This window comes from Sylvia atricapilla, chromosome 4 (genome assembly GCF_009819655.1).
Source record: "Sylvia atricapilla isolate bSylAtr1 chromosome 4, bSylAtr1.pri, whole genome shotgun sequence".
NCBI classification, from domain to species: Eukaryota; Metazoa; Chordata; class Aves; order Passeriformes; family Sylviidae; genus Sylvia; species Sylvia atricapilla.
This window is the reverse complement of record NC_089143.1, coordinates 20,207,376-20,223,783: the sequence shown is the minus strand read 5'-3', so window position 1 is coordinate 20,223,783 and position 16,408 is coordinate 20,207,376. Positions and strand designations below refer to the sequence as shown.

Below are 16,408 nucleotides of genomic sequence, written 5' to 3'. Positions count from 1 at the left end.
TACTGTATTAGTTGTTAGTAACTCTGAGTAATGAAAAAGAATTTTGGTCAAGGGTTGCAACTAACTGAAAATAAAAACTGGATTACCAGTCAACAAAACTGCCCTCAGGAAGTGACATGATGCTAGAAAAGTAGATTACGATCTTTTTTGTGACAAAAAGTCTCCTTTATTTTTATTTTTTTTTTTAATCAAGAAAAACTTGCATTTTAAGGCCTCACACACCCACTATCAACAGCTTGGTGTATATTAAAAAGTTTATTTTAAAAGTGAATTATTGAAATAAAGTTGACCTTTGTTAAGATATATATCTCTATTTTCTATTGTACTACTTGCTAAACCAAATAAAATCTATTTTATTTGGTTAAAACATAATGGACTTGAGTTATGCAGATAATTAGTTCTGCCATCAAATAGTGCAACTGACGTACAAACCCAGTTCTGTGATGTACATGGACTGCATCCTTGACCCTGGAATGAGACATTTGTATTCAAAAATTTGACACCAATCCTAGAAATAGTTCAATTGGATGAAGAAGTCAGACCTAAATCAAACAGCATCACAGTATTGCATAAATATATACTACTGATCAATAAACACTAGTTTGAAAAAGTAAGTTGTTGGAGGGGTTTAAAAGTGGCAGGGTTTTTCAGTGAAAGGCTGACCTGCACTTTTTGCAGTGCAAAAACATTCTGTCAAGGTCTATTAATTTTATTCCCACATGAGTCATAGGAATAATTAACATCTTACTTCATTGACCAACATAATAAACAATAATTGCCCCAGACTGTCCCTAAACAAAGGATTAAAGTCCATTTCCAAAAAATACACCCAAAATGTCAACTGCTAGTTAAAAAAAAACCCACATGACACATTTCTTTTTATTTTCAAACAATTTGGGAGTTTCTTCGTGCTTGAAATAGATTCTATTGGATTAGGATGTTAAGGATGTTACATGCCAATACAACACAACAATATGAAAAATCTGCACTTCTTTTTCCTTTAAATGTCAGAATTCAGCTGTCTAAACACCAGCCCATAGTGCCACATAGTGTGTACAAGCTAACATGAAATAACTGCCTAGGACTTCCAGGTGGCTACCTACACCCTCAGCCAGGATGCCCTAAGGCCTTTAACTCGGATAAAGTGACATTTAGGCAAATGAACTGATCTCAAAATCCTTATATTTTTCAGAATTGGCTTCTATTTTCTTCTAAAGCCATATCCATCTAACCTGTTCAAAATGAATTTACAAATATTTGTAGACTGCCATGAATGTGTTTTCCAGTGGTAGAAATTGAGTATTTCTTCTTTGCAGCTTATCAGTAAAGGAGGGCAAAAATAATTTCAGGGTTAGCTGAAAAGTCTTTATAATAGCTGCTTCCAGAAGATTATTCAGTAATTAAAAATCTTTCCATAAAACACTTTGTTTTGGTAGAAAACATAAACCTGTATCAAGACAGAGAACCTGAAAAACTTTTATTTACAGCAAAATCACAATTCCTATGATATAAACACATTCCAATGAGACTTTCCTCCATGTGATGGAAAGATTTCCACGATTTTGGGGACACATATTTGGGCCATGTGCGTCCATTAAAGACTTTGACTTTAATCCATACCATCTGTCCACAGTGTCATTTTGCCTGTCCAAATCCAGCAATCAGGGCTACAAGGCATGAAATCAGGGCAAAAAGGCCAAATACTGGAAACACTGCAGACTCCTCCAAGAGCTTTTATTAAGGCCACCTGAAGATGACTTTGGCTAAGGACAGCAGAACAAGAGACCTCCTAAACAAAAAAGGGAAGTGTTTATATTGCCCATGGAGAGCCCAGACTCTGCATGGGCAATATAAACTATTCTACAGGCAGATGGTCTGCCTTGGATAACATCTGCTCCTCTTTAAGTTTCCAGGGGCTGGAGAGGCTCTATACTTGCTCCAAATCTATTCCCAGTACCAAATGATGGGTGTTTCTGCAGAAACAGAACACTCCCTCCCATGGAACATGCTTTTCTCCATTCCATTTACATACATACCATTGATTTGCAGGGCTGCTTTCCCTGCATTTTGTCCCCAACTTCTTGCTTAAGGCGGTCTAATTCTGAGAGAGCCTGCATCAAATGAGTTTTGGTTTCTTCATACCTTGTTTCAGCAAAGCCAAGTTCTCTGTACCATTTCTGAGCCTAACAGGAAGAACAAAAATTACTGAGTATAATTAGTCCAGCAGTGGTATCCTTTTTCAATACAAGTTTACAAACACAGATTTGAGGCTGCCCTTTACATCATACCTTTTGAACTGTTATAAACGAATTAAAATAAATGAAGTTATACAATACACGGCAATCTGACCATAAGACGTTAATGCAACTCTAGAAGTACGTCCTATAAATTATCTCACTAGAGCTATGCCAAAAATAATATTAAATTTATTTCTAAATGTGAGGGTACCATGAATATTCTGAATAAAGTTTAAAAAAGCAGTGGTTTATGCACACATGATTTCAGAGATTACATTTTTGAAAGCCCTCAGAGCAAAGTGAAAGCCAGTTTTTTATTAGCTGGGCAGGGAGAAAAAGTTTTCTTGAGGAATGTGTCCTGGTTTCAACCTGGACAGAGTGAATTTTCTCTTTATTAGCTGGCACAATGTATCATTTAATTCAGTGAGAATCGAAACAAAAATGTCAAAAGTGAAGAATTCAAAGAAGGGGAAAGAAAGCCCTCCAAATGCCCACCTTTTAATTTTTTTCTAGGCTGCTTTTATTCCACTTAGATGTGTAACTGTAGTTTTGAAAACAAAAGCATACCCAAACCAAAAACCACAAGCAAGCCCCTGAACAGCTCATCTGGTTGCCTGGCAGCAAGCTCTTTCCTTCATATGATATATCATTTTTCCCCCCCTTCTGGAAGCAAAGGTTTCACATTATTTTGAGTAAACAGAGGGAAGTATTTTAACACACAACTTCCTTACAACACAAAAAAATATTAGAAGGACCCAAGTTAATGAGATTTTACAAAAGAAATAAAAATAAAACTATCTCTATCTTCAAAATAGAAGGTCAGAAGTCCTTGCCTACCCATCCAACAGTCATCTAAATCCATCCCTTCATTCCAGTTGCCTCACTTGAAAGCTGGGAACTCAAAGGACAATAATTTCATACAACCACCATGAAAACACTGCTGCTATTTTTCTTTTACATACTCAACACACTTGATGCTGCCAATGGTTTGTCCACAGGACATGTGAGTGATGCCTGTTGCAACCCCATAAATACATACTTGCCATAAAAACAACACATTCTACTTAGATATGCAGGGAGTGGAAATTGCCCAATGAAAAATAGGAATGTGAACATCTAATGCATTTGGAAAGGCACAACTCTGAAAGCTTCCCCAGATGGTGTCAAAAGTGCAAATTTACTTCACACAGACACAGAACTATCCATCCAAGCAATTCTCCAAGTAGGTGGTGCTGGACTTGGTGTTTTCTACACAGCTCTGGAGAGAAGGGGCAGCACACCTGGCAGTGCCTCTGGATACAGCAAACCCCTGACAGTGCCAGGCTGCACACAGTCTGGCTTCTCATTAAAAAACTACTTTCAGTTCAGGTTTGCAGTAACCCCAGTGCTTCCACTGCCTTTACCTTCCCCTTATTCCCAGTGATGTGGAGGGAAGCAGCAGCCCAGAGATGGCCAGGGTAGGCAAGTTGTTGTGTGTGCCTTTTTCAGGGCACTCAGGCTGCCACAGTGTGCTGCATCAAGCTTCACTTGATGCTCTGGCCAATCAAGAGTGACTGTGCCATTCGTCACTCAAAGATCAGAGGAACAATTTGGCTCTGCAGATCAGAGACTTCCTTGTTTTATAAAAGTGTTAGAGCCTGGCAGAAAGAAGAGAGCCATGTAAGAAAACAAGAAAAAACAAATTTGTTCCTCAGAAGTACATCAGAGTAGAAGGTTACCTCCTTTTTTGATTTTTCTAATTCCTTTTGCTGTATTTTTAGTTCCTCTTCTGCCTTTTTGACTTGCTCTTTCATCATACTGTAGCTTTCAAACATGCTGCCCTGGACAGACAAAAGACATGATGACTCCTCTCACCTGTACCAAATGGCACACAGTCATTTATAGAACACTGTATGGTTTCCCCCTAAACTACTACAAAAAACTTGCATAAAATCAAGGCATTACATATATTTCCCTGTTGACTATTCTCCAGTGAAGTAGTAATTCTGCATTTATAAGTACATAGTAATCTCTCCACAGAAATTCACTGTGGTGCAAGATATACGACTACAGAGGAAAAAACATGGATGAGAAATTCAACATGAGTAAAGATCCTGTCTTTAGAGATATGTTTCATATGCATCAAAACAATAAGAAAAATTAGACCAAATCAGAATAAAAATTAGTAAATGAACATGTCCAAACTTTTCAACAAGGTGTGATTTTTTCATCATTATAAAAAGTTTCCTTCTAATAGGAGAACTTGTGGTAGAATAAAAGCTTCCTGTAAAAACTTTTACTCATGCAATAACATAAACAATTTTTAAAAGCCTGAACAGGGAAGTCTTTTAATTATTATTTTTCACTTTGTAGCTTTCTGTAAAATTTTAATATTCCCTAATACAACATTAAAAAAAAAAAAAAAAAAAAAAAAAAAAAAAAAAAAAAAAAAAAAACACCACCCTCTGGCATTTTGCCTTCTATTTCAAAGTTAACTTTAGCACCTCAGCTGGTGTTAGAGGTTACAGTTTCCTCCACCACAAATTCAGCCTTTGCCCTCCAAATGACATTTGTATCTCCCTTTCTTTAGAAGATGCTGCTTGATAGCATTCCTTACTGTTATTCTTTACCTTTTTCCCAGGGGAATAATCTGAAGGATCTACAGCCAGAACTCCCTGATCTTTAGTTTGTATTACACTACACGCTGTTTCAACTTTCTTTGGCTTAAGACCAGGTTGTTGACTTTCTTCTTTTAGTTTTAGTATATTTTTCTTTGTTCCTGTACTTTTCTCTTTGCTCAGCTCTTCATAGGTGAAACCCAAAGAAGACATTAATTCTTTTAAGTTTTTATTTTCTAAAATAAAGTTTGCATTTGCTTTCTGAAATTCATCAAGCTGTTCTGAAGTTTCTTGCTTAATTCTGTCTATCTCCCTTTTCAGTACACATATTTCCTCCTGTAAGTCAGAAATGGTTTGGTAACAGCTATTTTTGCAGTCTTGGAGTTCAGAAACTAAGGTCCTATATTTGTCTTGCTCACACTTTATCTCTGCCAAATGTCCCAACAAAGTTTCTTTCTCACTTTCTGAAAGAGCTATTCTTTGTAAATTTCTCTTTCTCTCTTGTATTAATTCATTATATTTTGCCACATATTTCTCCTTGTCTTGTAATAATTTAGCCATTTCTTTGAAGCATCTGCTTCTTTCTTCTTTCAGGCCAGAAAGTAGCTGGAAATACTTCATTTTCCTTCTATTCAGGGATAGAGCACTCCCATGAAGTTTATTTGATGCAACTGACAATGAGTCTTTTTCAGAATTCCTACTTTTCTCTTCAACACATGAGGGATTCTTAGAAAACCTTGCCACTGAAAATGTTCCTGGGGTCATGGTGCTTTCTTCTGTAAAGTTATTATAACATCCACCAGCAACTTCTTTCTCATTAAGTAAGTTTTGGAATGAAACAGCATTAGCTTCATCCACTGCTAAAACATATTGAAAATATGCATCCATCTCCTCTTCCAGGGCACACATCATCTGAGCATATCTGTCATTCTCCTGTTGTAATACAAAGACTTTTTTGGAGTAATTCTCATTCTCTTGCATGAGAAGAAATATCCTCTGAGAACACGCAGCCACGGCTTTTTCCAGTACAGATATTTTCACATTACATTCATTTCCAGCTTCCAGGGGTGACAGATGACAGAAACACTCATAAAAACTGCTCCCTGGCTGGAATAGTCTGCTTAAGCACACAGGCCTCTCTTGCAGAGGAGACAGCAAGTTTAGTGGGCACCTCTCTCCATCTGATGAAAAAATGTTCTGAGAGTATGCATGTTGCACGATTTTAGCAGCTATTTTTTGACATGGGCACTTCTCATTTGGTTCACATAGTTTCAAGGTCTGGTCTTTCCCTTTTTTCAGGCCAATACTGCTGGAGGGGCTTGTTTGGTGAGTTGGTTTCTGAGCCTGCTTTCCCTTCTCTTCCATTTCAATTATGTACCCTCCACTATTCACATCAGGGATGCAGTTTTCCAAAATATTTTCTTCTTTCTCCATTTGTTCAGGACTCCCTTCAAAACACTTTTTAAAGTCTTTAAAATCAACAGATACACTTGGAGCATCCTGCATGCTATGGAGACTGTCTTTGGATTCCACTCCTTGCCTCCCAGGACTGAATAATTCCGATTTGTAGGAAACTTTAGAACTTTTCTCAAGATCACAGGTCACCCGTTGTTGTTGGGCTTTGTCACTCTGTATTTCTTGTCTTTTAGCTCCCCCTGTAAAGATTTTTTGGTGATACTTTTCATCATCATCTTTATCGAGACATTTGTTTTCACTTACACTTTTTGGCAGAATTTGCTTGTTTCCCCAATGTTTTTCCATGTTGCATTCTTCTAGACATGTTGTGAAAATTTCAGCCACAGTGGAAGGCAATTTTCCATGAAGAAGTTCAGTCGCTCTGTCATAAAATTGTCCTCTTGCAACAATGCAAAGGCCATCAGACCAAAGATTAGTATTTGTGTCACAGAAACTCAGGCTTCTCCCTTTCTTCTCAATGGTGAAAGCTGTTATGTTGCATCCTCCAGGCTCAAACAAGGTCAGTTGGAACTCTTTCCTCATTAAGATTTCAACCACAGAAGCAGGGAATGTCTTCACTGGTAGAGTTATACCGTGTTCCTTCAAGAGAACACAGGTTTCTTCATCTTTAATTTTCTTACTTGTCTCATCATTGGGTAACTTCTCAGAACAAGGGGGAAGCAGTCCTGCTGCATGATGACTTGGGGTACACCTGAGCAAAGTGAAATCATTCTCCACAGTATTTTCCCTCTGTGGTCCAAGGGTGGCCTGACGATAACAAATGAGAAATGTTTCAAACTGCAAAATGTATGCTATTACTTATCATAACTTGTTTTTTCCTTCATCCACAAAATACTTGATTACAGATTGATGAGAAAAAAGTATTTCCATACAAAGTGTTTTCAAACTATTTGAAGACTTGCAACAAGAGTAATGTTACAAATTCAGTATGAGTAAGTTAACCATTTTCTTAGTGCACACCTGTATTCACCTTGTAAAGCATCTGCAGTAGCTATGATTTAAAGCTACTTTTATATTCACCTTTAAATACACCAACTCTCCATTTTCTCTCCAATTTCACATACTGCCTGTGCACAAAGGTAGCAAGAACAGCAGTAACTTTTCTTCTCACCTGCTCAGTCTCAGCTAGACCAGCAACATTCACAAAGGCACTGGGACTGCACTCCAGAACTGGTACAAGTTCTTCTGGTAGCTCCTCCATCTGCTTTAGTCCATCATAACTATAGGCTGGTGTTTCTGTTATGGTAAAGCACTAGAAAAATGTAATGTCATCCCCACATAGTTACAAAAAAAAAAAAAAAAAAAAAAAAAAAAAACAAAAAAAAACCCAAACCATCCAAGCAGATGTTTTGAATAGAAAAATATTTTAGTGAGAGTATGCTCAAAATTAACTTCTCTACCAGCAGTATAATTCACCACTGATACAGATACAAGCATGATGTTAAACATGAAAATGAGCTTCATTAAAAAAAACCATATATTGAGGTCTAAAACAAAGTGCATTTGGGGTTCATAATTTCCAGTTTCCAAAGCATTTAGAAATGGAAAATACATTTCATTACAGTGAGCAGGTGAAAACTTGATTGAAGTTACAGGTTAAAATTACTCAGTGCAGGTCTGCATTTACATACACTAAAATTTGCTGGTAAAATGCCATTAATTTATCCTGGAAGAATTTACCTGATATAACCTGCCAAGAAAAGAGCTTTCCTGTTGTTTGGCCTTAAGACCAAATACTATACTTCATCCAGGACATATGAAGTCCTCACCACTGTAGTTTCCTCAACTCTGAAGTTCTAGGATTTCTTGTGAAAACTCATGTCTGAATAGTGGCAAAAAGTTATAATTTCACCTTCCCCAGATACAGTTTACAGATTAGGAGGATTTTTAAAGGATTTGAATCTTCTAAGTCATATATGACCCATGAATGAAATCATCTTCACTTTAATGGCACAGAAATGAAAGTAAAAAATCAAATTTCTTTGCATACCAGACTCTTTATCATGTAGCAGCACAACTGGAGTTTGAGTAGCTCTGCTTCTGAGTGAATCCAAGACTAATCTCCATTTCAGATTCTGAACTTCATCATGAATTAGATCTCCATCCTTAATGGGAAAAGTGGGAGGAGAAGGAAAAAAAACCCCACTGTTTATATATATGATATTTGTGACACAAAAAATAGGCATATAAATTTCCTTTGCTATTTTACTTCAAAAGATCAATTATTTCATTAGAACTGCTATTGTTTCATACAATTTTCTTATTTCAACATTTCCCAGTAAATTTAATCATAATTTTCCCTTCATACTTTACAAAGCATTAAGGAAGAAAATCTGAATCATAAGCATGTAATACATCAGGTCACAGGTGGAACAGTGACAAAATTATATGGTCATCAGCAAAGACAAAAGAAAGTCTAGTCAAGTGAGGAATAAGACTAATAGTTCAGTGCCCAGCTACAAAGACAATTGTTCCTAGGTTGGAAGAATTCAAAGTGGAGTAATCACTCCTAACAAAACTTTGTTTTTCCATTGATAATTCAATTGCAAAGTTCATACTCTGTTTTTGACATTTATCTTAAGTCCCTGATTGAATTTGAAAATTTTGACACTTCCTGATGGAAAGCAGGTACCCCTGTTGCTTGATAACAGCAGATCACATTTCACAGGCACTGGCTCATTTTCAGTGAACAGAAGAATCAAATTTGATTGTCTCAAAAAAACAGATCATTAAGACAGTAACCAAAACAGCTACACCACAGAAACCAACACAGGCACTTCTGTCTTCCTCCACTGCTCTGCAGCAAATGCCAGCAGAAAATAAACCTGGTCTCTTTGCACTGAGTTGCTATTTTAAAATTACATATGGATGGGAAAGGCAGTGACTTCCAAACTTTCAGTTCCTAGTGAGTCAGAAAATGCTGCTGATTTTCCAGAATCCCCAGTGAAAATAATTTCTATTTCAACCCAAATCAGCTGCCTCAATGTGCTGTATTAAAAGATCTTGACTAGGAGGCACAACTTAAGTGGAAACCACAACACTTTCAAGATTTCTTCCCTTATTTTCTCAGTAATATCGACTAATAGAATGGTTTGGGTTGAAAGGTACCTTAAAGGCCATCTAGTTTCAACCCTCCTGCCATGAGCAGGGACACCTTCCACTAGACCAGGTTGCTCAGGCGCCATCCAACCTGGTCTTGAACACCTCCAGGGGCATTCACAACCTCTCTGGGCAATCTTTTTGAAACTAATGCCAATTACTTGAAACACCTGAAATTCCCCTCCCGCACCTTTTCATTTATTTCTTTACAGATATCAACTCGACTGATATGTGGGTACTGTAAAAAGAAAGTTACACAAAATGATATGTAAGATCCAATGTTCGGGTGGCAGAACAGCACACTGAGAAATCAAGGTCTCAGCTGTCATGTGAAAACTGCAGAAAGATGCATTGCTTGGTTTTTTCATACTTTCCCCCTCACCTTCAACAAACCCCCTAACGCTGACATCTAGAAACTGACGAGTCAACACACAGCCACATGTACCAAGCTGCCTTTTTGGCATTCTTTTCTCATTCAGGCATATACTGCAACTGGAATATTGCAGACAGGATGCTGATACTGAGTTTGGAAATTCAAATTTTCTACAAGTTTTACGTGGCTACACTCCACCATAAGATGCAGTTCACCTCTTGGTGCTCAGTCTAATTGGATCTTGTATAGCACATGATTTCTCATTTTTATAGCTGTTGATGGAGTATGATGAGATCAAATAGGATTTTTCTTGTAACTATTTTGCAGTAAATACTGCAAGATCAAAGTGATGAGACTAAGAAACTCTATTTTTATACATGCTGGTAAAACTCCAGATAAGGGGGAAAAACTCTCTTCAGTTTTACAGAAAAACACCAGATGTCTCCCTCCTCCTTTTATCATAGATATTGATTTTATTTTCCCCTGCTATCTCAAGTCATTTTCTACTAGAAAAAATGCAAGTGTACTTGAAGTAACAAAATAGGAGGAAGAGACAACCAGAAATGCAGAAGGCACAAGATCCAATGCTGCTGATGCTATACCCAGCATTCAAAGAACGCTATCCACTCTGCAGCAGAGTAAGGTAAGCACAAATTATGGCCTGTTCATTTATACTAAAGACTGGGTAACTGAGACTCCAACCTCCTATGACACCTGAAATGTAAATTAACACTTAGAAAAGAAATGGTTAGAAAACTTCATGTAGAGGAAAAAGTAGGCTTTTATTAAGAATACAGCATAGAAAGATTCCTGTTTCTTGAAGACTTCTTGGACTAGTCTTAGGCAATTAGTCAGTTGTGTATCTTGTTTCCACATCTTTAAATAACTTGACTTTTATTTTTCTCCTTTTTTCAGTTTTATCAAACCAATACTTATTCTCACTACTTCTTCTCTGACTCTGAAAGCCCTTACTCCTCTTGATCTGTGCAGTACCCTCATAGTGCATTTCTTTGTGCAAGTCCCTCTCAAGAAGTATCTTAACATATTTTTAAACCGTATTCTTTATTCTCAAGGAAAAGTGAATATACTAGTTAAAGTAACTGTAGCAATGGCTCAGGGTAAGCAGTTGGTCTTTCTGCCACCTCGGTGCACCTACACAAACATGTGAGGTGAGGTGCAACTTTTGAGCTCTCCACAGAGGTCACCCACATGCTGCTGGTTACTGCAGGATGATCTCACCACTCTCTCAACCTCCTGGTGCTCACTGCTCTGGGACTGTAGAAACACTAATTGTATAAAATCACCAGGCCTGTAAAAGTGCATTCAACTACCAGGTTAAAAAATTTGTCTACATTTCCTCTAGCTTTATGGGTACAAGATCCTCTCTAGCTTCTCCCAGTTCTGGAAATGCTCACAGTCTGATTGCCCTCCAATAAGAAAGGGTTTTGTTCATGCCCGTTACCTCTTGGTTAACTGCAGTTAAAATGGGGAGAGTTCTTGGGATATCAGGTCACGATCTGATGAGTGTGGGGCATAGCTGACCTCACTTTACATAAAGTCTCAATAAAAAAAAAAAAAAACAACCTGCACCTCAGTGCATGAAGAATAAAACTTTGTTTGAGTCCACTCTGTGAAAAGAATTGTTCCTTGTCAGCAAAATGAATTGGCAGAAGCTGAATGCCATATTACAGCATGAGCAGAGCTTTCCCATGCAGTGCTGGAGTGAAGTGCTTGAAGCAAACAAGTCCTATTCAGTGTATTCAGGGCATATCACAATGCTACAGAGCCATGAACCATTGACTATCTCAGCTCGCTTCTGGTCGTGAACGCCACATCCATCTTCCCTTGTTTACCATCATCCAGAAAATCTCACAGACATAACTTATTGTCAAGAGTGCTTTTTACTCCAGCATTTGGGCATGAATAACATGCAAAAACTCATCCAAACATATGTGTCTTCCCCCACTGAATGGTGCCCACAAGGCACGTCTCAGAAGCTCTTCTGGGTTCTACTTTTAGTGCCAACTGAGACCCTTTGCCATGAGCACATCACTTCAAAGGTTAACGAGAAAAGGTTTCTTGAGTGTCCTCAATGTGCACCTAACAAAAGCTCTGAGGCAATGAAGCTCCAACTACAGATTCTACTGGGCGTGAAAGAGACATTGGAAAGTACTAATGAATAAACAATAATAAGAAAAAAATCAGGCAGGATAAAGCCCCACACTTGTATCTGGACTGTACATCTAATGACAGTTGTAATCCAGAGTGATACAAAGATAAAAACTAATTATATTGTGCATTGTTTTTACTTACCAGTTGACTTACCAGGTTAACATTGTTGTCCCCATCCACCAGTCTTGTAAGTTCTGAGTCTTTTTCTTTCTTCTTTTTCAATTTCACAGTAGTTTGATTTTTTAAAGTTCTGTTTTCATCTAAAAGCTCTTCCACTTTTCCCTGTAGTTTGATTTCAGATAATTTTAAACTATAGACATGATGGTGAGATTCTTCCAATTTTGTTCTGAGAAAGTCTTCAGTGTTCTGGGAGCACTGCAGCTCAGTCAGAAGGCCTGCCTGTTCTCTTCTAGTGTCCTCTTCTTTTTCCCTCAAGAACTTCAGGTTTTGCAGAAATTCCTTGAGGTGGCTTTTCACATCATGCTCCACATTTTCAATACAAGTCTTCCACTGCATTTCTTTCCCACCAGGGTGTTCACAGCCCTGAGTCCCACTGCACACTGACTGTGGCTTCTGCTGGAGGTGCTGTGGCATTCCCTTTTCTAACTCAGATGTCAAAAGAGCAATATGGGTGTTAAGATCTAGGACTTGCTTTTCCAGCCTAGATACCTCACCCTGAAGGTAACAGTCCCTTTTCCTCAGTACTGCTGTCTGCTGTCTCTGCCTTTGCTTGTAGTGCTCAAAATATTCTGACTGGCTTTTTATTTCATCTTCTTTTGTCTTCAGCTGCTCCTGAAGCCAATGCAATTTTTCCTTGTGCTTCTTCTCTGACTTCTTTTGGTTTTCAACCTATTATTTCAGTGAAATGTATGGTTAACACCTAAATATGAAAGCTCTTGTTCCCTCATACTTTTTCTTAATTTAGTGATAATTCTGCCCTTGTTTTCTGAAAACTCAAGAATGACATAAGTAGAATTTTTTAAAAAGCCAGTAAAATACTGCATTTAGAGCAAAAATAAGCTATTTTGTCATTTCAGCCAACACCGAAACATCTCATTAGGAAACAAACAAAACAAACTTATCCACATCTGCTACTGCATGATATACAGGGATTTTTCAACCACATTTCTGCATGTTCTGCAGTACATATTAAAACAAAATAAACCTTAGAACTGTAATTCATATGCCCAGCTCTGATTTATACAGTAACAGATCTCTAACACTGACAGTACTGTAGTACAGAGGTGTTTCAGGCAGAGAAGCAGTGGTTCCATTATAGAAAACAGGACACACACTTTCTAGAGCCCAAGACTTTTTCCTTTGCTCTTCACCATACCTGTCATCTGTCAGGTGTGTTATGAGCCTCCTGAAAAAGGAGAAAGGAACAGATGCCTTTTGAAACAGTTTGAGAGAGACTTTGGTATTTTCCTTTGCACTACAGGGTGTTTGAACACAGAGACTTAGAGGTGAAAGATGCCAATGAAAGGCAGAAGAGGCTTTCATGAATCCCAAACTGCCCTTGCTTTGAGCAGAGTAAGAGCCACCAGTATCCCAGGGACATTGCAGCCACTTTGAAGCAAGACTGATGGCACAGAGACATGAAGGAATGACTTTTGCTTTTTCAAGGACTTCTTTAGATCAGCCATTTTGATTGTCAGTACTTTCCTGTCTGAGGCATTCACTGGCAAGGACTAGTCAGAAGGAACACTAGGCTGAAAAGTCAGGTAGGTGGGGGCTAATTTTTTTTCATTGTTACATCTTGATGGGAATATATGTCTAAGCTTCCCGAGTCTTGAAAAATACATACCACTTTTATTTACAAAAGCAGAAAGTATTCTTCATTCTCGTGAATCAGGCCATAAGGAACTAGTGTCCTGTTAGAGTATTCAACTTTGGCCTAAAATGCTGAGAAAATGAAAGTATATCTTATGATAAATGGAATTGAAAGACATTGTTTTTTAGTGAAGACTGTTCCTAAAAAAAACTTTTATTCCTTATCCATTTTGATGAATCCATTGAATGAGCAAACTAGGTAAGAATCCTGTTGTATGGAGCTAGAAAGATAAAGTCTGACTTAAGAAGGAGTACACTGAGTGGGTCCTCAGAAGAAAGTAGAAGTGGGAGCATAAATTTGATCAAGGGTCTGAATGAGGGAAATAACAACAGTGCTGTCAAAAATAGCAGAGAAATAGAAAGATGGGTGAAAAAAAAATCCAAAAATTCTTTTGATTTCTTTGGTTGTAGAAAAAGAAAAGGCTGAGATCATTTATTGCTTAAAAATAGGTCACTGGAGATGAGCTTGACTTAAATTACTGCCACAAAGAAGAAATAAACTAGGTCATTTGTAACTATATCCCCTCACCAAGTTGATCAGGTCCTCCTGAAGGTCTCTCAGTTTCCCTTTAATGCGCACATTGGCATTTTCAACTTGGTCCAGCTTCACATAAAGTTGATCAATCATCACAAGAAGTGTTTTGTGGGACAGCTCCAGCTCTTTCATCCTGTGATACAGAATGAATACTTCTACTAAGTAAATACCACAGTACAGCTCCAGATGAATAAGCAGTCACAAGCAGTGCATCAATTTATCTTTATTTTTGTATTTGTCTCCCAAAAATAAAATAGTAATAAATTTTTGATCACTAATATAACAAACCCTTAATTCTTAACAAGCCTACTTAGGTTTGCACATTGTGCTGGAGAGTGTTAAAATTGTTATATCTAACACCTTTCTGCTGGCTTAATAAGAATACCAAAAGTAAACAGATTTACAAGATTTTTGTTCAGAGGAGTTTGGCATGAAGTAACAACTTACCATAAAGACAACCACAACACTTCAGTCTCTGCATGTATCTGATCATCGAATTAGGGTAGGTTCACAGTCAGTGAATTCAATTTTTGTGAGAGTAAATGCTTCCCATCAAAATTAACATTTCAGACAACCTACAAGTACTTATGTTTTAGGGGCTGAAGTGAAAGTATCTTACTTGTAACATGCCTTCAATGGGTACTAAAACCTACAGTGCATAATTGTATTGACTTTGTCCACAAAGATGGGTTTTGAGAAAATAAAGGTTTGCTTTGCCTATTGCTAGTCAAATAGTAGGATAAAATTATGAAGTGTGATATGAAAATTTGTTTAAAAGATTAATTATTATTTAGAAAAAAGCCCATTATTAAAATATTTTTGACAAAAATCCTTGATGAGTTCAAAGCAATTAAAAATTATACAAATAAGTGGTTTAATGCCATTTATATTTCCTATCCTTTTTAACTTTGACATCCTTTAGAACAGCGCTGTTGCCAACTATCGATACCTTATTATTCTAGTCAAATGTATAATTAATGCTTAATGGTACTTTCATCTTCTGTAATGATTAGCATTAACACACTAAATTTGATGAAGCTTTCTGAAACAAGGAACTGTTTTTACAACATAAAATTCCCAATTTATTCTTATTTTAAAAAGAAAGGAATATACTTTACAAACAGAATTTACACCATATGAATATTTAAGAATTAAACACCCTGAGAGACCTGCCTGGTTATTTGCAAAAATATGTCAGACTATGCTGTAAAACTCACTTAAATAATAATTTAAAATTTAAAAAAATTATTATTGCATTTCTATTCTGATAGCTATACAAAACACATGTGCATCTTCTCCAACACTCTAAAAACACAGAAAGTCTCTTTTTTTTGCTGGTTCTCCATGTATCATTTGACAACCAGTACACATGGCAAAGTGAAGAGTGAATTTGTCACATAACAATAAATTCTAGTGCAAACCCCCCTTTCATTTACCTATTTCTTAGGATGGAATCTGACTCCACGTAGTCCTCTAGAACACCTTTCAGTTTTTGCTCTGACTTTTCCAGCTCTTTTATTCTCAGGTTCAAATTCTCTTCTCCAGCACAGTTTACTTTTTCATCAGGTGTGCATGCATCTTCTAATTCCTGAAAAACCCAGGAAGTAGCAACTTTAACACTTAAATTCAGGATAGCAAATCCTTCATTACTGGGCGTTCTAATACAGTAACAAAATTCTTGTTCTCTTCCAGATGAAGGATCCATGATGAAAAAAAGCCCAAATTAGGTTCCTGATGTACTACCGTTTAAGCATGCAATAACAGAGTCTAAGCCTCTGATGATCAAATGAACAATCCTTCTTGATTCTGAACACATTTATTATTTATGAGAAAGTTTCATCTCATTAGCCCCATTAGCATGTATGGAGTTGCTGTTCACAACATGAGATCCCCATAAAAGATTCAGTTAGACTAATTAATAAAATAATTAGGTATCAAAGTTTTGAAGAGAATAATTTTCTACTAAATATGGGAGTTTATAAAACTGAATGTGTTTATGCTGGATAAATGTATTACGTTATTATTGCTTCAAGACAGAAGACTAAAAAAGAGGCATTCAAAAGGCATTCTATAACTATTTCAGAGA

The 16,408-nt window shown here is 37.0% G+C and overlaps 1 protein-coding gene across 1 annotated transcript in view; it reads right to left on the bottom strand.

Moving 5' to 3' along the window:
* C4H4orf50 (chromosome 4 C4orf50 homolog) overlaps positions 1 to 16,053 on the bottom strand; it is a 31,637-nt gene extending 15,584 nt beyond the window's left edge. Inside the window, exons 1-8 of the mRNA XM_066317938.1 lie at positions 15,759 to 16,053; positions 14,317 to 14,455; positions 12,108 to 12,803; positions 8,301 to 8,415; positions 7,422 to 7,546; positions 4,847 to 7,057; positions 3,956 to 4,057; positions 2,037 to 2,183 (exon numbers count right to left, since the gene is read on the bottom strand). Coding sequence (XP_066174035.1) covers positions 2,037 to 2,183; positions 3,956 to 4,057; positions 4,847 to 7,057; positions 7,422 to 7,546; positions 8,301 to 8,415; positions 12,108 to 12,803; positions 14,317 to 14,455; positions 15,759 to 16,027 — 3,804 coding nt within the window. The 5' untranslated portion in view covers positions 16,028 to 16,053. The remainder of the gene's footprint in view (positions 1 to 2,036; positions 2,184 to 3,955; positions 4,058 to 4,846; positions 7,058 to 7,421; positions 7,547 to 8,300; positions 8,416 to 12,107; positions 12,804 to 14,316; positions 14,456 to 15,758) is intronic.
* Positions 16,054 to 16,408: the final 355 nt, after the last annotated feature.